The 25503-nt window shown below is 41.5% G+C and overlaps 3 protein-coding genes across 4 annotated transcripts in view; 1 reads left to right on the forward strand and 2 right to left on the reverse strand.

Moving 5' to 3' along the window:
* The window catches only part of LOC145439893 (meprin A subunit beta-like), a 29297-nt gene extending 16557 nt beyond the window's left edge, over window positions 1-12740 (reverse strand). The window contains exons 1-8 of the mRNA XM_080317554.1: window positions 12436-12740; window positions 12343-12367; window positions 9363-9407; window positions 9164-9294; window positions 6126-6235; window positions 5534-5709; window positions 4814-4916; window positions 1175-1290 (exon numbers count right to left, since the gene is read on the reverse strand). Of these exons, the coding sequence (XP_080173680.1) occupies window positions 1175-1290; window positions 4814-4916; window positions 5534-5709; window positions 6126-6235; window positions 9164-9294; window positions 9363-9407; window positions 12343-12367; window positions 12436-12576 (847 nt within the window). The 5' untranslated portion in view covers window positions 12577-12740. The remainder of the gene's footprint in view (window positions 1-1174; window positions 1291-4813; window positions 4917-5533; window positions 5710-6125; window positions 6236-9163; window positions 9295-9362; window positions 9408-12342; window positions 12368-12435) is intronic.
* LOC145439906 (peptidyl-prolyl cis-trans isomerase-like) overlaps window positions 1-25503 on the forward strand; it is a 362730-nt gene that overhangs the window by 261775 nt on the left and 75452 nt on the right. The window lies entirely within an intron of this gene.
* Window positions 1-25503, reverse strand: part of LOC145439892 (meprin A subunit beta-like) — a 233110-nt gene that overhangs the window by 202847 nt on the left and 4760 nt on the right. The gene's annotated exons all lie outside the window — the stretch shown is intronic.

A 25503-nucleotide genomic window follows, 5' to 3' on the forward strand; every position in this document is an offset into this window, starting at 1 on the left:
CCGCCAAATAAGGCCTACTTGGAAAGACATAGAATAGCCCTATAAATGCGGCGGCCCACGGCGACGTCAAAACTGAAAAACTGGCCCGCGAGCACATTTGAGTACAGACCTCTGGCCTAGGCCAGGGTGAGTGTCTGATCTCAAAGACTCCTCCAAGTCATTTCGGCACCTTCCTATCTTTACATTTTATCGCATTTTTGTGGTGTTTTGAAATGATGAAAATATTAATAACTGATACTGAAACTGTTCCATGGAATCCTAAAGAGGTTACCGGAGCCTGCGTCAGGGATTCTCTGGGGGACAAGGCACACACTCAACTCATACTTTTAATTTGTGATGACTAGGGTGATTTTTTTGACATAGATGTTATCCCAATCTTACACCCAATCTTAGCCAAATTTACTGGGGTCAGAAACTTTCCACACACCAATGTTCATCAAATGCAATCTAACAGTTTTTGAGGAAGTGAAACTGTAAATACCAACCAAAATTTTGTAATTCGCAGTTATCATGAGCTCTTTTACTTTTGCATTTATTTTAGTTTTACACACCATATCGGCATCATCCTTATCGCTGGTGCCTTACCTATTACATTTCATTTGCCGAACTCAACTCTGAGTATTCGTTTGATAACATTTCATTGACTGTCTTGTAGCCCATTCGCTGTTAGTCGCTGCCAGTCGCTCAAGCTTTTGGTTGTTAATAGTCGCTTAAAAATTGTTTCTGTGTTTGTATTTTTCAGTACTCACGATAAAGAATAGTTCGAGTACTTTCAAGTTTATTTTTAATTAAATGGTATTCTACGCATCATGAATGACCCATGAATAGATTGAGATTGTTGCTAATTACGTAGCCACGGTTGTCAAAGAGCACTTCCCTACCGAATCAATTACACGTTTAACAGTAATTGTAATTGTAATTATAATTGTAATTATCACATGCTTATCAGTAATTGAAATTGTAATTGTAATTTGATATTTTTAGAGTTGAGTAAGTTTAATTGTAATTGTAATTCAACTGAATAAATGTAATTGATCCAACTGTGGTGTGTATACGGTTAGATGTGTATTGTGGTAGATTTTTGGTTTTTTTGACACTGCGGATATTTGGGGTTTCGCGAAAGCTTGCAGATTAGCGTAAGTGTTCCACGCGTTAGTAAAGGTTGGAGTCTTACTGCATTGGTACATCCTGTTGATCTTCTCGGTGTCTCCTTGACTGAAGCCAAACCTCTGTCCAATGGTATTCTGGAAACCAGCATCACGAGTCACAATAGTGGGCCTTCCATTCGAACTATGGTGAGAAAATTTGTCACTAAGAAATTTTGTTTATTGAGAAGTTTGCACACTTGTGTAGTGGTTTTTGGTTTTTCGTAAATCGACATAAACAATATCTTATTTTGGAGGGATTTATACGACTTCAAATTCTTCTTCTCGCTGCGCGCGATTTAGTGTCTCATATGTTAATTTTAGCATGGGTACCACTGTTCTCGCAAATTCTATTTAAAATAAAAATTAATAGAAATAACTATCATTTACTGTAATAAGACTAATTGTAATCGGAATTTTCAGAGAACGGTATATATTCTTAATGTAGATAAGGCGGTTTGGATGTTTTAGTCAAATATAGTAGCCTAGTCAAGCTTGGAGTAGTTTGTCCTTTTCTGGGGATCGCGAAGATGTTGAACTTAATTAGCTTATTCTAACATAGGCCGTGAGTAAGTCTGGGCAAAGATGATGACCACTTTTTTTAATAATCAGCTGATCAAATTTTGAGGTGGGCCACGGATCATTTTCAAATTGGAAATTTGAGTCGCAACCATAAAAGTTTCGAAACCACTGGATGTACAACCTCCTGATGCCGACCGGCATTTCGGCCAAATAATAGGCTTATCCGTGTGGCATGAACATGACTTATAACGATGTACTTGTACAGTTACGCTCCCTACATTTTCGAACTCATCATCCTCCACCAGCTCTACCGAACTCCGATGTGAGCGGAGAGAATTTCAAAAGGATATGGTAATATATGGAAGAACCAATATTAGTGACAGAATTCATTCACAAAATTTAACAAGCAACCTGATGCGTGTAGAAACCAGATGCAGTATGACCCCTGAAGTTGCATCGATTATCCCAGTGGTTCTTAACCTTGCCCCCAGCGCCCCCAGGGGGCGCTGGCGATTTTGAAGGAGAGGGAAAGGCTCAGGGGGCGATATTGGGGGCGCTGGGCTCAGGGGGGCGGTATGGGGGGCGCTGGAGAAAAATGGCTTCGCAGTAGATGATGTGGTGATAGGACATATCCTTAATGAGTATTCAAAGCAAATTAACACCGAAAACTTCGTTATATATAGCCTTCAAAATACATATAGGTTTAATTGTCCATGGGCGCCTAAATGACTGGCACCGAATGTTCCTGTCTTGGCAATCTGAACCCCAGAAGACGAATTCCATCTGGCAGGGAAAAATTAAATGCCAGTGAAGAAATACCGATTTGAAATCGTGTGCGTCTTTTAGTTTAGTATGATTGGGCGACAGGGATATTCCTGCTGGGCGATATCCCTGGTAGGCGATCCTATATTTTTTGATATTGTAGACAGGAGGCCACGAAATAACATCATGCAACGAAGTCATACCAACGGGTTCGTCCGCCAGAACATGTTTAATTATTAGTTACGGGCCCTACAGTTTCCAAGACACCTCACAATGATCGCTTTAAGTTTTGATGAGTCTGCGCACACTGAACAACTCACTGCGCTGACCCTTGGACAACAGTGCGTAACGACTACAAAAGGTCATAACTTCGGATTTGTTGTGCGCAACGTATATTTTCTGTGCGCAGAGACCGTGTCAGCACTGCGCACGTGCGCACTGCGCAGCTTAGAGGGAACATTGCACCTCACTCAGCTCTACCGGTAAATCTGGTAATGTGAGCAGAGAAGACAAGAAATTGATAGCAATATATATGCAATCCCGATCTTACTGACCGATTTCAGCATGAATTGTCGAAAGTTTTCGCGCTTCGCACTGGCTCGCTAAACAGTACACCTGATTCCGTGGCAAAAGCGAACAACGTGATGGGGAGCGGTCGGTTTATCACCCTATGGGAGCCCAAGACCCAAGTTTTTTCGGGGGCCTGACGAAGTGACGTTTCGTTCCTGCCAACGTGTATACGCCCGAAGAAGTATAATTATTATTGAGAGGTCCTACCTATTCAATCACACATCACTCAGCTTTACCGGTAAATCTGTTTACGTGAGCAGAGAGAGGATAAAAATTGATCTCAATTTACATGCAATTCCCGATCATATTGACCAATTCAATCATTAATTAGTGAATTTTTTCGCGCTTCGCGCGTCTAGGCGAGAATAGCTGCCTCAGTAAATGGACACCCAATGTAGATATACCTAGTATCAGCAAATAGCGGACAGCCGAATGGGGGTCTGGCGGTGAAGTCCCCCGGAAGTTTGGTTTATCACCCGATGGGGGCCCAGGACCAACGTTTTTTGTTTGGGAGGGGGGAGCTGACGAAGTGCTGTTACGGCCCTGGTAACGAATAATTGTACCTACGGGCACGCCCGAATATGTTTAATTAGTAATTACGTGCCCTTTATTTTCCTATACAACAGCTCACTCAGCGTTACTGGTAAATCTGATTACGTGGGCTGAGAGGATAAAAAGTTTATAGCGACTTATACATGTAATTACCACCTTTTCATTCATGCATTATAGAAAAGTTTGGTACCTAGGGCGAGCAGGCCACACAAACTTTGCTGACCGTCGAAATCACGCTATGGGGTTCGTGGGAGCGAAGCCCTCAGAAGTTTGGTTTATCACGCTATGGGCGCGCAAGGCAATCGTTTTTAGGGGGGTTGACGAAGTGCTGTTACGGCCCTCCCTCTTATTCATTGTCTTTATTACATTCCTCGCAATATGAAGTTGGGGGGCGTTGGAGCACGATAACTTTTGAAAGGGGGCGCTGGAGGAAAAAAGGTTAAGAACCACTGGATTATCCTAATCGTATCAGTATTCATTCGGGCAAGAGGGGTTGTTTCGGTCCTGGTTACTAGACAAAACTATATAGTCCGGCTCCTGAACCGGATCGTGACACCCTCTGGTCGATAGGCAAAGCTTTGCTAATGGGATGTCATATTGACATACAATGAGTTCATCCCGCATTTCTTAATCCGCTAGTGGGCGCTAAAGAGTGTCCATAATTTGAGCCTCAACAATATGACGATCGTACCTTCAATACAATACGATATGCGCTGTCTGGCGTTTTTTGTGGGTACAATTAATATTATGGGCAGCATATTGACATTATCTCGAATCCAATATTAAGAATTATCATATCATTATCGTGTAAACGATGTTTAAAGCGGGGTATATAGCGTAGCGGTAACGATAAGCGCCTATTAAGCTGGCGGATCCGAATCGATTCCCGTCGGAGGTTCATCTGGGCTCCTCTTCCCCCGCTGTCGCCGTTCTTACGGCGACAAAAAAGCCGAGAAAAAGACCCGAAGAAAGAAAGCACTTACAAGGAATGAAAAGAACTATTAGAAAGCGCCGCGGCTTCAAAAAGATCAACATCAAAAAATAACTGTGATATAGGACACTCTAGGCCGAGGTGGATGTTAGAGTAAAGGATCGCTATTGATGCGTGTCGTTCGACATCCTCCTATCTGTTCGTTACATCGCATTGTGTCTTATCGCATTGTACATTGTGTGTAACTTGTTCAGATGAAAATTATAACCCAATGAATATTGATAATATTATGATTATTGATACCTTGCGCATATTTTTTACATCAAATTACCTGAATCCGTATGAGCTGTAATGCATCACAGATGTGTAGTCATACGGAACACGTCTGGGATCGGCCGTCTCGAAATCGTACTTGTTGAAGTTGTTTTCATAGCCTTTCATGAAAAGAATGCGTATCGTTTTGAATCAAGAATCTGTTTTGGGTTATTTATCTGCTACAATAGCATAGTAAAATGTTCGCCCTGTTCTAAAATTGTAGATGACAACCTAAGAACCGGTATTCAAGCTATACCTCTGATTCGTAATGAATATTCATTTAACTTATTGACTGTCTTAAACAAGTCTCCCAAATCTACTTAGTACGACTATTTTCGTAGCCTATTTCATTTCAAATTTAAATCAAGGGATCTATACAATTCAACCACTGCCAAATCTAATTATCTCAAATCACCCCTATTGCATAGTGGATGTCGACGATGGAAGCTGTCGCTGTCATGCAATAGTCAATTATCGTGTAGGCCCTACTCCAAAATGACTCTCAGAGGGATCAAAGGCATTGGATTACCAGTATTACTATCGGTGGCATGACTATCTGTAGTTGGGGGTTCAATTGAAAGACGAATCAAAGTCGTTTTGACTCCATCCTATCATTTTAATGTTTCGGAATCTTGCGGCGTTTTGAACTGTTTTAAATGGTGATGAAATGACGATAAAGAGCAGTAGTACAAAGAGCTTCGATATCATTTTTGGTAAGTTCAGTTAGGTTTCTAACCTTCAGTGATATCTTCCCACATAATTTCGACGTAGTCGTCTCGGTCTGGTCTGGATTGCTCGTGCCATATACCGATAGCGTGCATCATTTCGTGACACACAGTACCGATCACTTCACAACCGCTGCCGATCGACAAGGTTTGTCCCCCGCCAACTCGGCCGACATTCGAATAACACCTGTTCAATTGGTAGTAGGCATCATAGGTTTCGTTACATTTTCTAATGCTCGGTTTTTTAAAAGGCTCAGACTTCAAGGATTTTTCTACTTAAAAATACCGTTGATTCACTTGGTAGTAATATTATTAACTAAAGATTTATCAGACGTATATTTCTCTGCGTATATTCACATGAATGATGGATATGGAGTAGGAGTTCAATGAGGAATAAAATATCAGGAGTGAAAGACGATGTGTTTACGTTTTCGAAGTCGAAATCTATATATTGAAATGGTCTGTGACACTCCATCTTGTAGTTATATTTGTGGACCTCTCAACTGATTTTTATTCGCTCGAACAGGGTAGATTTCACGTCGCACAGCAATATCATCGTCGCGTTGCCTCATATGCCTCTACAAATAGCATGATGCATTTTACCCGCTAAGAGATCGGAAGTTGATGTAGTCGCTTTCCGTCGTCCGATCCACGAAGTCCAAACATGTCCTCAATCTGTATTCTTGACGAGCCAACTCAATGGAACCTATTGCCTGAAATAGAAAGAGTGTCATTTTCCTTTAAACAATATCAAAAAAGCGTTGCTTGTACAATGTACAAGTGTACAGTGACGGCAACAAATATCTTTGCATTTAGTCAGCAAAAAAAAAACACTTCACATGTAAAAAGTACATTGTCTGCGCTGACAGCGACTCGTCACCACAAGGTTTATTAGGTAATAATAAGTCTATGTAGCTACACAATACCGCAAAGACATTGCTCTGTTGCTTTACAGCAGAGATGGCCAACCTTTTAAGCCAAAGGGCCACATTCGAATGACGAACTATTGCGCGGGCCACTAGCCGCGCGAAGCGCGAAAATTTTTTGAAGTTCATAGGTCAATAATATTATCACTTAACTATATTGCGGGCCTGCTGTATATTGCTGTGCTCAGTTTGCAAGGACTGGACTATTCGGGGCCTGGACATATCGATATCGAAAGCTTCGACCGACATGCGTCAATCATTTTGTGCCTATAGGTTTTATAGTCGACGGTCTTTCGGCGAGCGCAAGCGCAAGGTCGCATACGTTGAACGACATTTTGTCTCGTAATCGCGAATATAGTTGGATTCAATCTGATAAATTAGGCGTTTTTTCATTTTCACAAAGGAGCAACAATATTAAAAGCAAGAAATCGAGTGACAACATGTTGCGCGAAGCGTGTAGAAAATTTTTACTTTTGATAAATCTATCGCAAATTATTCTGCTTTATTGTAGTGTACGAAGATCTACCAAAATGTGACTGGCTCATGGATCTGCCAATGCGTCGGAACTGATATTTTAGTCACCACATCTCAAGTGTTGCAGACAGACTAATCAAAATTTTTGGTTGGCCTTGCAAGTTCACAATCTGTGCAATCCATTTTTGATAATATTTGAAATTTCGGAAATTACCTCGCGGGCCACTCAAAACCTTCTCGCGGGCCACGTGTTGGCCGGCCCTGCTTTACAGCTTCCAGAATAGTGATGTCCCTGAAATCGCACTATATTGATCAGTTTTTTCCAAGTTTCGACGATATGCAAAATTAGCTTTAAAAGTAGAATGTTTCGAAAGAAGAATAAATAAGTTTCCTATTCTTTGACTGGATGAAGTTCTGCGAATGCTATGGCCAGCGATATTGCGGTATGTAGGGTGGCACGGCTGCACGCACAGTGACATGGTGGCTCAAGATCCAGGAGTCGATGACAAACTGTTTTGGTTGAAACGTTGCAGAGAAACTCATAATTTTTGATGGATCGGTGCGCAAAATCTTCTTCGATGCGTCAGAGCCTGACTTCCTATATTCGGAATCATCGCTTCGGCAATATGGCCGCTGACCGTTTAAACTGGTTAATTGGCTCTATTTGTTTGTGGTATTTGTCAACTATTATGGTCATTTACACCAGGTCTATTTTCTTTATTGTGATTCCGTATCTGCGGTCTTGTAGCACAGTCGACTTCTAGGCCTTCTAAGTCGCCGCTTCCTTGGATAAGATTACTTTCTCTTGTAGTTTAGTAGCGTTTTTCTCCTCAGTAGTTGAGAATCTGCGACCAAATTGAACATGACCATGACCACACAATATCAGACATTCTGATACCAGCTGTCGTAATTTAGAAATTGACGTCGATGCATACGAATCATGAACATGAGATACATGTTATCACAAAGACGGGTATAAAATGTGCAACTTCAATAACGTTAGACTATTAAGGGTTCTATGAACACTGAACACTGAACAGTGAACAGCACATCAGCAACGGACAAAAAAGCCAGGTCGGATCATCTACATTATCATCTGTCAATGTTGATGCGCTCGACGGCATTCGAGGTGACACATCGGCATGACAAATGATATAGAAAAAATATAAATGAGTAACTTTTTCTCAATTCAAAATCCGAAGCGGTCCCAAAAATTTTAAATTTTGAAATCCAAAAAAATCGTAAACGCAGTGGTGAAATGATGTTGGGGAATATTGCAACTCGCGTCACGCACCGAATCCAATCTTAACTTACGAAAATATGCCTGCTCTTAGTCTTATTTCAGCTCATCAGAATGCAGATTTATACAACACAGGCATAGGCCAACATAAATTATGACTTGCTGATATCATGCCATCACTGTTGGGATTACCCTCATAAGGTTGTCAGTAAACAAATATTTGCTTGATTCATCAATCCCAATATATTTGCTCTCAGGCAACGCCGAACTATGAGAAATTAAACTTCAGGAGACTGTTTAATACGAGATACGAGGAACTGATTTATATACCAGCAGAACTAGTCCATTGAGTCGACATTACTCCCACCCAGCAAAATTTCGTTTGTTCCCGATAAATAGCCTTTTGGTCAGTTGCGTACACATTACAGTAGAGCAGGAGCATAGACAAGGCATACATATTTGACCACGTGCGTTATTCAATTTTCGTGGCTATGCACGATGCACAGTGCAAACACTTGAGCAAACAATGTAGTCGACCACGAGATAGCCATATACTGCTCATTACAAGCTTCCACTACGGATGCAGAATCCTTGAAGATGCTGGTCTGGATGGAGTGGTTTAGACAGTGGTTCCCATCCGGGGTGCACGAAAACCCCAGAGTTTCACTGAGCCAGTCTCAGAGGTTCGTCGGTGGTCAAGTCACGTATACTCGACTTATGCACTAACATTGATTTGCAGTAGGCTACATATTCGCATAATCTTTTTCTTTTGTTTGAAATTCATATATTAACGGCTTTGTTCTTTTTAACACTGTTTTTGATGCACAATTGCACAATTCATTTTGTGTTATATAATAATGTAATAGATGTGTAATGTGGCAGATCTATATTCTTCTGGCTCAGCGAAAATAGGTTAACAAATAATGGTTACTAAAAGAACCACTTGCTTGAGCAGTGCGAATTGGCGCATGCTATTTGTTATTACAGCAATGATATTTTACCTCCAGCGAGAGGCCAAGCCCATAATTGATAGGTATGGAAGTGGATGGCCAAAAATAGGATTCAGCAACTATCGTGTTTCTCGTTGAAGACTTCGTCGGCATTATATCTCCTCCAATCAAACCCTTCAATCCTGCGTATAAAAGAATTGCAAGTGACATATCCGAAATCGATCGCCAATGCATCACCCATTAATCTTACCTTTGTTGATTTCCAGAAAGTCTAGTTTTTCTGGGAGCTCTCTGTCTGTAACATTGGAAAATAAGAAGTTTGTATTTTTGTCTTTGGTGTTTTGTGGCATATATACTGACACCGATATGCACATGATCTGTGTATATGTATACCATGCGTGCACGATGTAGCCTACATATGCCGCTGTACAAGGAAGGCGCAGATATAGCTTTGTAAGGATTTATAAGTCTTGGATTACCCATCCGTTAATCCCTTTGCAAGCGTTGGAGGTTTATCTAGGCCCCTCTTCACCATGTGATCGGCGTCAGCGGTGTCTTGAAGAAGCATAGAACTGGGCCATGCAATACAAGACGGCAGATACGGGATCATAATCAAGAATATCGGCCTGGCGCAAAGGATCATTGTATTCGAAAAACACCATGAATGTCACAAACAATCCCTTCAAGCTATCCCGTGACTAAATCCTGAACGCGAGCGGGGAAGTCACCGATACTAGTTTTACTGAACAGCTATCATTTGGTGCGTCCCGGCCTGCGATTGAACCCGAAAACAGTTTTGAGATTGTGGAAAATAAAATTCATCTCGCAGGTCGGGTTTAGAATGCTCGACCTGAGTGCGATGGCACCATAGTGTCCGAGATGGTGTGGACACAGCCAGGGCCGTAACAGCACTTCGTCAGGCCCCCCCCCCAAAACGTTGGCCGTGGGCCCCCCATAGGGTGATAAACCTAACTTCTGGAGGGCTTCGCCCCCCAGACCCCCCTTTGGCTGTCCGCTTTTTGACGCTATTTCACATCTGCATTGGGGGAACGTTTGGTGAATCAGCTTTTCCCGCCTAGACGCGCAAAGCGCGAAAAATTTCAGTAAATCATGATTAAATCAGGCAATATGATCGGGAATTACATATATATTGCTATCAATTTTGATCCTCTCCCTGCTCACGTAATCAGATTTACCGGTAGAGCTGAGCGAGGTATGTTTTAAAACGTAGGACCGCCCAATAATAATTAGACAACTTCGGGCGTATACCCGTTGGCAGGAACGAAACAGCACTTCGTCAGCCTCGCCCCCCCCACAAAAACTTGGGTTGGGGGGTCTCATAGGGTGATAAACCGACCCCCTCATCACAGTGTTCGCTTTTGCCACGAAATTAGCTGCACTGTTTAGTGAGCCAGCTCGAAGCGCGAAAATTTTCGATAATTCATGATACAATCGGTCAATAAGATCGGGAATTGCTAATATATTGCTATCAATATCTTGTCCTCTCTGCTCACGTTATCAGATTTACCTGAAACTGTAGGGCCCGTAAATATTAATTAAACATCTTCGGACGGACCCGTTGGTATGACTTCGTTACATGATTTTATTTCGTGACCTCCTGTCTGCTATATCAAAAATATAGAATCGCTCAAACGTACTAAACTAAAAGACGCACACGATTTCAAATTGGTATTTCTTCACAGGCATATATTTTTTTCCTGCTGGATGGTATTTGTCTTCTGAGGTTCAGATTGCAAAGACAGGAAGCAACATATGGCGCCAGTCATTTAGGCGCATATGGACAATTAAACCTATTATTTTGTATATATAACGAAGTTTTCGGTCTGCGTAAGGGCAGTCTGTTTCGGCCAATCTTTTCGTGCTGCCGATCGTTCTGGCACACTTCTTGGAGTCGCATGTAATAAGTCCTAAATCGTTATATATCTTGGTGCGTAGTGGCGTATTAATGGCCAACTCCGATATATCCATTTCTATAAATCTTGCATGTTTTTTCTTGGGGGAAGAGTACCAAATAATCAAGATTTTTGGCAACTTTAAATCGCGCGCAGCGCGAAAATTTTTGGAAAATATTGCATAAATTTTCAAAACATACTCTATAATTTATGCTAATTCACGAAATAATTTGGGGCCCCCTTCGAGCTCGGGCCCCCCCCAATTGGGGGGTTTGGGGTGCGGCAGTTACGGTGCTGGACACAGCTAGATTGAACTACTCGTTACATTTGGGTTACGTCATACTTTCCATGTGACCAAAGGCAATTTTCGGCCATTTTTGACCGGGTTGCCGAGTGTTAATTCTATAAAACGGGTATCAATGGAAAGCTGCTGCCATATTGATTACGGAAATATAAATTTCATTCTGTTCATGGCCCTGAAATCCCCTAAAATCAGCCTCGAGCTTTGCAGCTCCGGAGAAGGAGCCGCACAGCATGGTTGCGTCACAAAGCCAAATCTGATCACAATGAAAAGTTCGACGTTGGTCGGATATTAATCACCTCGGTACAGTATATATAACGAAATTTCGATATGGAATACGCGAATTTTCCATATATTGTCAGTTTTGCCAGTGTCGTGGCAAATCTGGTACTGTATATCGATCAGGCGGCCGGATACTATCACACAAAATCGTTCATTGACCATGACCATTGTGTGCTAAAATCCGAAATTGCGACGCAGATTCGCAGACGCAGTGCCGTGGCAAATCTGGTACTGTATATTGATCAGGCGGCCGGATACTATCACACAAAATCGTTCATTGACCATGACCATTGTGTGCTAAAATCTGAAATTGCGACGCAGATTCACCCACAGTGGTGGTGACCTCGTAGTTAATATCATTTCGACAACACCAATATGCGCAGGCATCCATCGTTAAGAATCAGCCATCTTATACTAACAACTAAATAGGTCTGTATGAGTTGTAGAAGACTGATGGCAAGGCATGAAAGCGAGTTAAGTCTGCATCTCTCTCTCTCTCTCTCTCTCTCGCTCTCTCACTTTGGGTACAGCATAGGTGTAAATACCGCGCATCGTTTCAATCCCGTCTCATTTATAGGTAGCTGGACTATAAGTAGACGTCCCTACTTCAGACATTATCGGTGAAGATGGTGCCAAAAACGTAATTTTTTGATTTGTTTCGGGTACAGTTCGGAAAATATTGTCCGGAACGAAGATACTTTTCTGTGTTCAGGCATTTGTATATCATCACATACCTTGCTGTTCTGGAACTTTTGCTGCCTGTAAGAAGGCAATTGTCGTCGCTTTAGAATACAGTGATCTAACGTCAACATTTTGTAAATTTGTACCTGACTGACGCAGAGCAGAAGCAGAAACGCGCTTGCGGTAGTTTCCCGAACATACATGGTTGTCTGTCTATGCTTTATTTCAAAACTTAAAAACGAATAGGTATTTCTTGAAATCCTCGTATTATTATAATAGAATTTCATGTAATGCAACAAAACCCAAATTGAAATCCAACAGCCACCATGACAATCGTTGAATTTGTCTGGATATCGATAATGTATATCCCGATGGCAAATCGCGTAAAGCTACCTTATGTTGCATATGTAGAGCTAAAGTCTGTATTCCGATCACATACATTCGCAGAACTCAATGCAATGTTGTGAATGTCGTTACCGTATGTATATATACCCGAAGCAAATGTATACAAACGCTCCGCGATCACATGAGACTTCAACCTGGTGTGGATATTTGTTTGTCACATACTAGCTTGCAACGTCAAGTAACAAGAATTTCCAAATATTTCACGACGAGTAGCGTGATGAGCCATGACCATATACCGGGAACCCTTTTCGACCGAAGAGCCATATTGACCCAATATTTTGAATTGTGACTCCCAAAGAGCGATACAGGCCAATCCACTGTTACGTCACAATTGAACATCCGTGACGCATGGTAGCACTAATATATGGGATTCGTAGTCTGCGCCGTATTTTTATGCCCACATGGGTAGGTGGAGCCAACCATGGTCACTACCGCAGTCCATAACCACCGTGCGATACGTCAGTGACGTGGGGTTAGGGGAGGCACGTGAGGCAGTGTCTCAGATGTCGTCAGGGATGAGTGAAGGAAAATTGATAACCCTTCAATGGTTATTGGTATATACTATAGATCAGGGGTGTCAAACTCACCTTGCGCCGCGGGCCGGATTCAGACCTTCAAATCGCTCGCGGGCCGGATTAGTCAAATGATTCTAAAATGGTACCTCAAAATCCATGCCCTCGTTTTTCACTTGAATACCTTATTATAGGCTTACCATATTTTGGAAATGTAAAAAGAGGACACTTTTTCAGAAATTTCAGACATGCAAAACTGGAGAAGAATTCTCAAAAACCGATAAATTTTTCCCACTTCGTGATCGGTTGACTAAAAAAAAAAAAAAGGGTCATCATATCCGCTCTGAGCTCAAAATAACGTTTTTCAGGTGGATGACTAAAAAAAAAAAAAAAGGTCTTCATTTCGCTCAGAGCTAAATTCACCGTTTTCTCCTTCGCAATACCCGCCGGAGCTTCACTTCTGCGCTACTTTGAGGCATGTCACTCGCAATTTCCTCTAAATCTTACCTAAATTTTCAAAAAAGAGCACAAAATCTCAAAAAAGAGGACAAAAGGCCGTCCTCCGAGGACACTTTAAAAAAGTCAAAAAAGAGGACAAATCCTCTTAAGAGGACGTATAGTAAGCCTACCTTATTAGTTATTACCAAGCCTATACGCGTGATATTATATTACAATATATTACTATAAAGAGGCTCCATTCTAGAAAGACCTTTATTCGGAAACAATGGAATTGACAAAACTCAGATGATTGGCCGGTTGAATGCAGTTATACTCCCCTGAAACAGTGGCTCTAGCGACGATACAAGTTCGCGTATTTCTATATGTTTCCTTTGTTATAGTCGTAATCTGGCATCAGCCCTGGGTATGCATTGTGAGGAATACAAGAGATTGTACTGTAAACGCGGAAGTTGGAATTTGATTCATCAGGATTAAATCGCAATTTCGGTTTCTACGTAGGCCAGGGACCTTTTGAGCCGAAACGGATGCAGCAGTGTGACATTAAATATTTGATATATATTTCGTTGACGACCTATATCGCTTCGAAGTATCAAAAGTCATTCACAAATATTTTTCCTATAGTTTGCCTCCTGTGTTTGATGACTTTTTCATGCCTGCTAAAAATGTCCACTCCCATTACACGAGATCCTCGTCTAAAGGAAATATCTACTTACCCCCACCCAATAGCAACTTAACTAAGAGGTCCATCGACTACTCGGGACCTATCATCTGGAATGCATTACCACCACATATCCGTGAATTGCCCTATAATAGATTCAAAAAAGCCTTACTTGATCACCTCTTATCGTTACACTAACACTGTTGCCCTGCCTCGCCCAGACATTGATCATTTGCCACAATCGTTTAATTTTACTTCTATTTTTTTTTAACTACTGTAACATTTTTTACAGCCAGACTGTTTAGAGTCAAGTGTACCTGTTTGATGCTGGTGTGATCAGATTAGATGACCTTCACGGTCTTATCGATCATTCCTATCTAATACCGAATACTGTGCATGCATATTTTCTGTACCACCACCACTGCCGTGTGTTATGTATTTTGGTTTGATGAAAATAAAGACTCTCTCTCTCTCTCGTTGTGCTGACTCGATCCACACTCGAGTCGCAATTGTTCGTTGACGCGTCTTGACACGAGTCATTTTCTTTAGAATGCGAAATGACTCGGCCCGAATTTGTGTATTTATTCGACTTGTATTGTTCGCATGAGTCGACCAAATCACATGACTCCAGAATGTCTTGAGACATTCTATATGGCTTGATTCAAGTCTTGTGTATCAGGACCGGAAATAGGCTTTATAATCAGGGCATGGTATGGTATGGTATGGAACAAGGATTTCCCATACTCCATACTTGCCTTCCTCTCTCCATACCATACTTGCAATTTTCCATACCATACCAACATTGTTCCATACCATACTTGATACATATTCCATACTTTCAAATACTTCGATATCATAAGTATAGTACATTTACTAGCACCTGTATTACCGATATTGATATTTCGGATGTCATTATTGCTTAAACTAGCCATGATGCGAATCTAATTCCTGGTAATAGTTTTACAGAGTCTGTTGTGGTGAGGTGACGTGTAGCCTACGTCTACTATACAGCTTCCTCGAGCAAAATGAGATGGTCCGCAGATTGTTATTTAGGACCGCCCATAAAAGGGACGGGCAACATACCGCCTGTGGCCCGCGACGAGATTTTGTCCGGCCCGCGGACAGTTTCCCGTCTCACATGATAATGTGGCCCGCGGCCCCAGTCTGCCGAGATTCCCCACTACCTGTCATAACGTCAAATTTTAGTGGCTGTATGTTATCATTAGGGCGTTTTTTTTTGACATGTCAAAATTTTGTCAAAATTGTAGCGTTAGGTCAACATCTGTCAAAATTTTTCAAAAAGTCAAACAAATTTTGACGTCTGCATTTCATTTGCATCGTAGATGCAACTGGAACTTATCATTTGATCTTTTACAGCTTGTAGCCTATTTTATAGGCCTACTGTCAATTGTCTGCTCATTGTGAATCATAAACGGTCAAATAAAATAAGTAGGTTAACATAGTGTTATGGCCAACGTACCGCAATATCCTAACTGAAGAAAGACTTCTTGCGCATTGCATCATTCTTATATGAAGAAGCGCATGATGAAAAATTGTGATGTAGACAACATTGTCAGAATGAAGCAACACAGTGTATCACCAGCAGTGTACGCACAAATTCAGTGTCCCAGCCACCAACTGCTGCTGTTCAACGTCCTATTGGCAAGCTTCTTAGTAAGAACATGCACTTTCTACCCAAGAATGTAGGAAAGTATCTCTCGTTGTACTACAAATTTTTTTAATTATTTCTACCATAATACAGTATTGCATTGTATTGGAATTCTTCATAGGGCCATATTTCGTTAAAATATTGTTTTGTGTAAAAAGTTGCCTGCTGTTTCTAAGCCAAAAACGTTTTTGTCGGGCCAAACTACTTCGTTAGGACAGTCAGTTCCGACCAGAAATGAATATAAGTGGTACAATTTTAACATTATGTGGGAAAACACCTAATTTGCATACGTTAGGTCAAAATTGAGTTTTTTAGGTCAAAAAAGTCTAAATTTTGATTTTTTGGATCAAAATTTTCCCTTTTTTAGGTAAAAAAACGCCCTAGTTATTATATACGTTAGGGCTCTTCAAAAATGACTTTTTTTCTCAAATCGTACTGGCTACTTGATAAAATTGTTAGGTTACCTAATTTAAGCCTACACACAAAATTTGGGTCAATTCCAGCCAGTAACCGCTTTGCTACAGGAGAAGAAAGTTGGTATTTATTATATAAAAATAAATAATAAAAAATTGAAAATTTTCTGTTCACCCCATGAAAGTGTTAGGCTGTCTATAGAAACGATGCTCATTTTTTTTTTGCGGCTCTCCGGAAACCCAGACCATCGCAGGCCCTCTCTACATCTGGTTTAGGTGCCTGCTCCGGTCTGGGGGTTTTGAAGTTCTTCTTTTTATTTTTTATAACTAAGGAGGTTGAACAGTATTTAAATTAATGTAATGGTTTTTTTTTCTCAGTAGTTACTACCCTGACGCATCTCAACGGGAGAAATTTGGTTCTCCCGTGGCTTACTTTTTTGGGGGGGTTTTGGTCTCTATTTTCCTCCCCATTTTGGGCCCTCTTTTTTTCCTCTTTGTTATTTTCCTACTCTATCGAGTTTTCTCTCTATATTTTCGACTATTTTTGATACGTGTTTGTTGTTTTCTACGTTTTCTAGTCGTTTTTTGACTTTTCGTAGGATTTTCATCTCCAATCCTTCATTTTCTTCATTTTCTATTTTTTTGTTATCAATATCGAGAGCAATCTTCAGGTTTATTATCGTCTTTTTCATAATCGATGCAATGATCCAGTTAATTTTTTTCCTTTCCGGTGTTGTACATTATTGAGTCATTGTCTAGTTCAGTGGTTCCCAACCTTTTTCGACCCATCGCCCCCTTTTCAAGGTCAACACCGATCATCGCCCCCCAAATTTTGTGCACCGATAATTGGGCATACAGACTGTAATCACCGGCGGGTTGACTAAAAAAAAAAAAAAAGGTCATCTTTCACCGCTCTCTCCGAATTGCTAGGTGGATGACTAAAAAAAAAAAAAAAAAAAAAGGTCAGCCGTTTTGACGCGTCATCGCCCCCCTATCGCCCCCTTCGTCATTTTTGCCCCCCTAGATCGCCAAATCGCCCCCTGGGGGGCGATATCGCCCACGTTGAGAACCACTGGTCTAGTTCGAGTCCTAGCGTTTTTTCGATTTTTTCTTTAATATCTGCAATATATTCACAATCAGTGAATATATGTTTTGCACAGTCGTTACTCGAATTACAAAATTTGCAGTTCAGGAGTAATTTCCTGCCATTTTTGTCCTCTGTTATATTCCGTCTTCTTTTTTTCTGTCCGAATATGTATCCGTCATGTGCCGCCCGATAATTTATGATCATTTCACTATTAGTTATTATTAGGGCGGTTTTTTTTTTGACCTGAAAAAAGGAAAATTTTGACCTAAAAAAACTGAATTTTGACTTTTTTTGACCTAAAAAACTGAATTTTGACCAAATTTTGACCTAACGTATGCAAATTAGGTGTTTTCCCACATAATGTTAAAACTGCACCACTTATCTTCATTTCTGGTTGGATCTTACTGTCCTATCTTCATTTCTGGTTGGATCTTACTGTCCCAACGAAGTAGTTTGGCCTGAAAAAGCGTTTTTGGCTTAGAAACAGGCAACTTTTTACATGAAAAAAACAATATTTTAACGAAATCTGGCCTTATGAAGAATTCCAGTGGTTACAATATGTATTATGGTAGAAATAATTAAAATATTTTGTCGTACAACGAAAGATACTTTCCTACATTCTTGGGTAGAAAGTGCACGTCCTTACTAAGAAGCTTGCCAAGGACGTTCAACAGCAGCAGTTGTTGGCTGACAACACTCAAGATGTACGTACACTGCTGGTGCTTGTGACACACCGTGTTGCTTCACTCTGACAATGTTGTCTACATCAGTGGTTCTCAACCGCCGGTCCGCGGACCGGTGCCGGTCCGCGACGACATTCCTGCCGGTCCGCGAGGTACATTACAATTTTATACTTTATAATTTCAAGACACAATGTTGAAGGCTTTTCCTTTGATAAAATAAATAAGACATCTAGTTTTAAACTGATTCAAAACTTCGTGAGTTAACATTAGGGCTGGAAACATGTTCGATTTGACTTGAAGTTCAAGTCGTTTGACGACATGCGAGCGACAAATACAGAACAGATACGAGCTCACTCATCGCTAAACAGCGCAGTTTGATCATTGGTTTTCGATTCATTTGTTTTGTGCAGGACCGTAACTGGGGTACCCCAAACTGCCCAATTGGAGAGGGGCCGAGCTTGAAAAGGGCCCGAAATTATTTCGCAAATAAACATAAATCATAGCGTTTTATTTGAAACTTTTGCCAACATTTTTCAATTTTTGTTTCGGGCGTTGCACGATTTAGTGTCCTTAAATATCTTGCTTATTAGGCGCCCTTCTCCGTGAAATACGCATGATTTCTAGGCATTTCGGCGTCAGCCATTACCGCACCACGACGTATCCGCACATAACGAAGTTTAAGTTAACATATGGGACTTCGAAATTTGGGCCAAAAATTCGGCCGCGAGAAAACCGCTTCAGTCGTGAATGATCGGAAATTTTCGCTATTGTCGCGATAACCTACGTAAACTCTCTGCTTACGCTGAGTAGAATGAATGTGATCACAAGTACAGGTGAAAGCATCCACCCAAGCGTAGGGTCTTGTGGCGAAGCCCACGGAAGTTTGGTTTATCGAATTGTGGGGGCCCCAAGACCAACGTTTTTGGGGGTTGGCTGACGAAGTGCTTTTTCGGCCCGGATTTGCGGATGGCCGGCATAGCTGCTGTAATGAATTTTCTTGCGGCACGCATTGTATTCGTAGTTGCCAGAGTAGTTTGCGTCTGGTGTCAGTGGGCAATCAGCAAGGTAGGACGACAAGGTGCTTAGTTCGACTCCGATACGATTCTGTAAACGACTCTCGGCGGTAGCACGTTTATCTGGACAAAGCAATTTTACCTCGACTCGGCAGACTCACTACCATAAAATCAAATGGATGCCATCATGAATATAATTAAATACGATCAAAACCTTCTAAATGTCACTCTCTAGCATCATATAATTGCAAAAAACGGTTGCATACTTTACATTTTGGCTTCATTTCAATTTTGACAGTTCACCGGTCCGCCAGACATTTTTTGAAATTTTACCGGTCCGCGAGGCAAAAAAGGTTGAGAACCACTGGTCTACATCACAAATTTTCATCATGCGCTTCTTAACATAAGAATGATGCAATGCACAAGAAGTCTTTCTTCAGTTAGGATCTTGCGGTACGTTGACCATAACACCATGTCTACCTATTATTTGTTTTATTTGACCGTTTATGATTCACGATGAGCAGACGATTAGCCGTTTACAACGGTAGGCCTATAAAATAGGCTAACAGCGGTAAAATATCAAATTATAAGTTTACCGACAGTGCAAAATCTACGATACAAACAAAATGCAAGCGGGCAATTCCCTGCACAGACAACCGATGTTCCCACCACTACCTCTCCAAATCTCCTGAAATTTGGTACACGCACAGATGAGCTAATTCCAAACAGGATGAACTTTATTTTATGAAAATTGGACTTGGGGGTCAAAAGTTACGTCACTTTGAAAATTGACAATTTTCTGCTCATTTCGGGTCTGCACTTTCAGGTTTTATCAATGCAATATTCAAGAAGGTGTAGCTAGATGTTAGACGACAGTTGAGATACGGTACTTGGATTTATCTGAAGCTTGTCTGATCGTCTATATTTCCAAGTAAAATTTAATGCCCTGTAGGTTAGGGCCAAAGGTTAAATTGAGGGGGAATTTGGTCAATGGTCTAAAATCAGTCAGGCGTTACACGATTTAGACTGCGGATTGCTCAAAAACATATTAAAATATTTTGGAAAATAGGATCTTGAATGAAAGTTTGCTTCAAGGAGACTTCGTTCATAGCTGTTTGATTTTGGCTATTAGACTGTAAAGTGATGAAATTGCAGTTTCAAGAGCACACTTCATTTGCACATGGAAATGCAGTAGTAGTAGGGTGCGTTCGGACATCGAGTCTGGGGTGTGCGTGGACATCATGTCTGGGATGTGTTCCGACATCATGTCTTGGGTGTGTTCGGACTGTGTTGCCATTGAAACGTAGTGTCTGGGGTGAGTTCGGACTGTTTTGCCCCTCGGACATCGTGTCTGGGGTGGGTTCGGACAGTTTTGCAACTCGGACATCGGGCCGAGGGTGTGTTCGGAATGTGTTGCCATTCGGACATCGTGTCTAGGGCGTGTTCGGACATTATGTCAGGGGTGTGTTGCTACTCGACCATCGTGTCTGGGGGGGGGCTCGGACATCATGCCTGGAGTGTGTTAGGATTGTGTTGTCAATTGGACATCGTGTCTGGATATTTTTGTGCTGCGCCAGATATGCCTCAGACCTGATATCTGCGCACAATTCTTATCCAGACATGCTCCGGAGCTGATGCCTGCGTACTAAATACCTTCAGGCATTGTCCGAAACGGATATCTGCTCACTTAGTGGACACAGGCATACGTCAGACGTGATACCCGCGTACTAAACGACGCGTGACCTATATATGACCTCTTTATTTGCGGTTTTTGCTTATATCTGCGAGAGCTGGGTATATTCACAGTAGTGATGGCTGAGTATATCCACATCCACAGTAGTGATATCTGTGTATATCCACAGCTATCACTACTCTGGATATACTCACCTCAACTATCACAGATGTCACTACTGCGGATGTGGAAATACTCAGCTATCGCTACAGTGGATATACTCAGCTATCGCAGATATCAACAAAAACCGCAAATATAGAGGTCTTAGGTCAAACGTCGTTTAGAACGCGGGCATCACGTCTGACGCATGTCTATGTCTATTAAGCAGTGTTGGGATCAAGTCACTACCTTCGAGTCACGAGTCATTTCGAGTCATTGCACATTTTGACTCGAGTCAAGTCAAGTCAATCGATTTTCGAAGGTGACTCGAGTCAAGTCAAGTCACTCGGTTTTTGGAGGTGACTCGAGTCAAGTCGAGTCAAGTCAAGTCAAGTCACGAGTCAAGTCACGATTCAAGTCAAGTTGCCTTTTCGAAGTATGAGGCATGATTACGTGATTGCATTTTTTTAGCTGTCCGATATACAGATGGAGTGGTCATTGATTTTGAACCGATGAACGAATATAGAGTTAAATATACACGCTGTATCGCTCACATATACGTAGAACTGCTAAACTACCTAAATAATTGCATAACCTCAGTTTATAGTTACCAGCCAAAATAGAGAACAGAGAAACGAAATATAAGATGCAAAAACATTACCCACTGACAAATTGATATGGTACAATTCGAGCCTGCGCCAATGGTTGAGAACTATATAAACTATGTTTGACTTTAATTTCAATAAAGCAAGAGGTTTGGTTAAGGTCAGAACAGAGAACAGAAATACACATTTTGCTATCAAATTACTTTACTATACTAGTTTACGACAACGTAAGCCGTAAGCTTCGATCACTTCGTTTTCGGTCACGTTATTTGTGAGAAAACAATGTTGCTCAGTAAACGCACAAGCATTGAATGATTGGTCGCTCTCACGGGTTACACCAGCGTTTCGGGAACCATGCGAACATGTGCAAGATACAGTGATTACTTGATGACTTGAAATTGACTCGTGAATTTTGCTCTGAGTCACGAGTCAATCAACATTTCTGATACGCCGAGTCAAGTCAAGTCAAGTCATTTTAGCAAAGTGACTCGAGTCAAGTCAAGTCATACGAAAAAGGTGACTCGAGTCAAGTCATGACTCGAGTCATCCCAACACTGCTATTAAGTGCGCAGATATCCGGTTCGGACCATGCCTGGGGGTATTTAGCACACAGGTATCAGCTCCGGAGCATGTCCGGATAAAAATAGTGCGCAAATATCAGGTCTGAGGTGTTCGGATTGTTTTGCAACTCGGACATCGTGTCTTGGGGGTGTTCAGATATTATGTCTTGGGTGTGTTCGGACTGTTTCGCAACGCGGAGATCGTATCTGGGGGGAACTCGGATTGTGCTGTCACTCGGACATCGTGTCTGGAAGGTGTTCGGACATCATGCCTGTGGTGTGTCCGGACTGTGTTGTTACTCAGACATCGAGTCTGGGATATGTTTGTGATGCGCCAAACATGCCTCAAACCTGATATCTGCCACTATTTTAATCTGGACAGTGGACATGCGTCGTAGCTCTTACCTGCGCACCAAATACCCCCAGGCATATTCCGAATCTGATATCTGCGGGCTTAAGGGACACATACATGCGTCAGACGTGATACCCGCGTCCTAAACGACATTTGACCAATATATGACCTCTATATTTGCGGTTTTTGCTGATATCTGCAATTGCTGGGTATGTCTACAGCAGTGATAGCTGAGTATATCCACATCCACAGTAGTGATATCAGTGATAGCTGAGTATATCCACAGTAGTGATAGCTGTGGATGTACTCAGCTATCACTACTGTAAATTTGGATATACTCAGCTACCACTACTGTGGATATACCTAGCTATCGCAGATATCAGCAAAGACGCGTCGTTTAGGACGTGGGCATCACGTCTGACGCATGTCTGTGTCCAGATATCCGTTTCGGACAATGCCTGAAGGTATTTAGTGCGCAGGCATCAGCTCCGGAGCACGTCTGGATAAAAATAGTGCGCAGATATCAGGTCTGAGGCATGTCTGGCCCAGCACAAACATATCCCAGACACCATGTCCGATTGACAACACAATCCTAACACACTCCAGGCATGATGTCCGAACCCCCCCCCCCCCCCCCCCCGCCCAGACACGATGCCCGAGTGGCAACACAGTCCTAACACACCCCTGACATGATGTCAGAACACGCCCTAGACACGATGTCCGAATGGCAACACATTCCGAACACACCGTCGGCCCGATGTCCGAGTTGCAAAACTGTCCGAACCCACCCCAGACACGATGTCCGAGGGGCAAAACAGTCCGAGCTCACCCCAGACACTACGTTTCAATGGCAACACAGTCCGAACACACCCAAGACATGATGTCGGAACACATCCCAGACATGATGTCCACACACACCCCAGACTCGATGTCCGAACGCACCCTACTACCACTGCATTTCCATGTGCAAATGAAGTGTGCTCTTGAAACTGCAATTTCATCACTTTACAGTCTAATAGCCAAAATCAAACAGCTATGAACGAAGTCTCCTTGAAGCAAACTTTCATTTAAGATCCTATTTTCCAAAATATTTTAATATGTTTTTGAGCAATCCGCAGTCTAAATCGTGTAACGCCTGACCGATTTTAGACCATTGACCAAATTCCCCCTCAATTTAACCTTTGGCCCTAACCTACAGGGCATTAAATTTTACTTGGAAATATAGACGATCAGACAAGCTTCAGATAAATCCAAGTACCGTATCTCAACTGTCGTCTAACATCTAGCTACACCTTCTTGAATATTGCATTGATAAAACCTGAAAGTGCAGACCCGAAATGAGCAGAAAATTGTCAATTTTCAAAGTGACGTAACTTTTGACCCCCAAGTCCAATTTTCATAAAATAAAGTTCATCCTGTTTGGAATTTGCTCATCTGTGCGTGTACCAAATTTCAGGAGATTTGGAGAGGTAGTGGTGGGAACATCGGTTGTCTGTGCAGGGAATTGCCCAAGCGTCAAAAATTTTTTGACTTCATGAAAAATTTTGACAAATTTTGACCTAACGCTACAATTTTGACAAAATTTTGACAAATTTTGACATGTCAAAAAAAAAACCGCCCTAGTTATTATATTCTTCCCAAAACATTTGGTTCTGGTTATTTTTGTCCATTTTATTTTCTTTCCGTGTTGTGTTCCGAGTTCTATCTCATTTTCTTTGAGATTTTTTATTCCTTTATACAATTCTTTGTGGGAGCTCTCTCTCCACTCTTCCTCTTTCCATCCGATTTTTTTGCCAATTCTATGCTATCCACCCAACTTTTTGGTGTAGGATATTTGTGTCTTTCGTTATTATTGTAGAGGTTGGGTCGGATGGCTTTTATTTTTGTTCCGACCTCATAGGGGAGATGTGGTACCGATGGATCACTGGGACCGAAAATACTTTGAAAATTCTCTATGATAATTCCATGATTGCACTCCGTCAACTTGTCTACAATTGCATGCTGGCAAAATCTTTCCTCACATACAAAAAAATTCGACGTGCGCGAGCAATGGGGTCTCTCACAGATGATTTTTGTTTTAGGGGGTGTAAACTAAATTTAGATCGACATATACATTTTTCTTTGTAACCTTCAACACGAACAAACCAGCAATCATTTTCATTGTGAAGTGTAGGGCTTGTATCAGGCTATATAATGGCACCTATTATTTTTTTCAGTACTTTCCTTGAGTGGACTTTTTTTCGATTTATGTATAAAATTCGTAGGGTGGGGACCGATGATACAATAGCCAAATCAAGCAAAATAATCAAGCATACTAATCACGAAATAAATGAAACATGCCTACGTATAGAAAATCTTTATGTAATAATTGCATGTGATGTTTTATCGCTATAACGAGGTATTTGGAAGTCACACTCTCAATTTTCAGGCAATATGTATGCACCCTCAAATTTATAAGTCCGAGCCTATATCGAAACGTGATTTTATGACAACATTTGAGGTTATATTTATTCTATTGTTTGACAGTTGCGACCAAACATTCTTCTTTGGCTAGCTGTAGCTTAGATTATAATACTGAGAAAGAAAAGTAGTCACATTTGAGTTTTTTAGGGTATATGTGTCATAGGTCCCCGGGTCGTGTGTCAACGGACCCACCGGGTGGGGACCGATGACACGTTCGAGCAACAAATTTTGAACGTCCATTAATATTTTTTGAGAAGACGGATATTCATGTATATGTGCGCGATAGGTAGAGCTTGTATCGAAGTGCTGAGCCAGCAAAAGATCTGCTGTTTTCGGCTGAACATTTCAGGGTCAGCGATCATTTTCCGATTATTGATCCATCGGTACCACATCTCCCCTATATGGCATATTTATGCCATATTTCGGTCGGTTTTTCCAGATTTTTGAGTATCGCGATCTTTTCGAGTTCTACTGCTCTGACTCGTGACTCAATATCCGGGATTC

The sequence above is a fragment of the Botryllus schlosseri genome, chromosome 5 (assembly GCF_051294905.1).
Source record: "Botryllus schlosseri isolate E-star chromosome 5, Bs_hap1, whole genome shotgun sequence".
Lineage (NCBI taxonomy): Eukaryota > Metazoa > Chordata > Ascidiacea > Stolidobranchia > Styelidae > Botryllus > Botryllus schlosseri.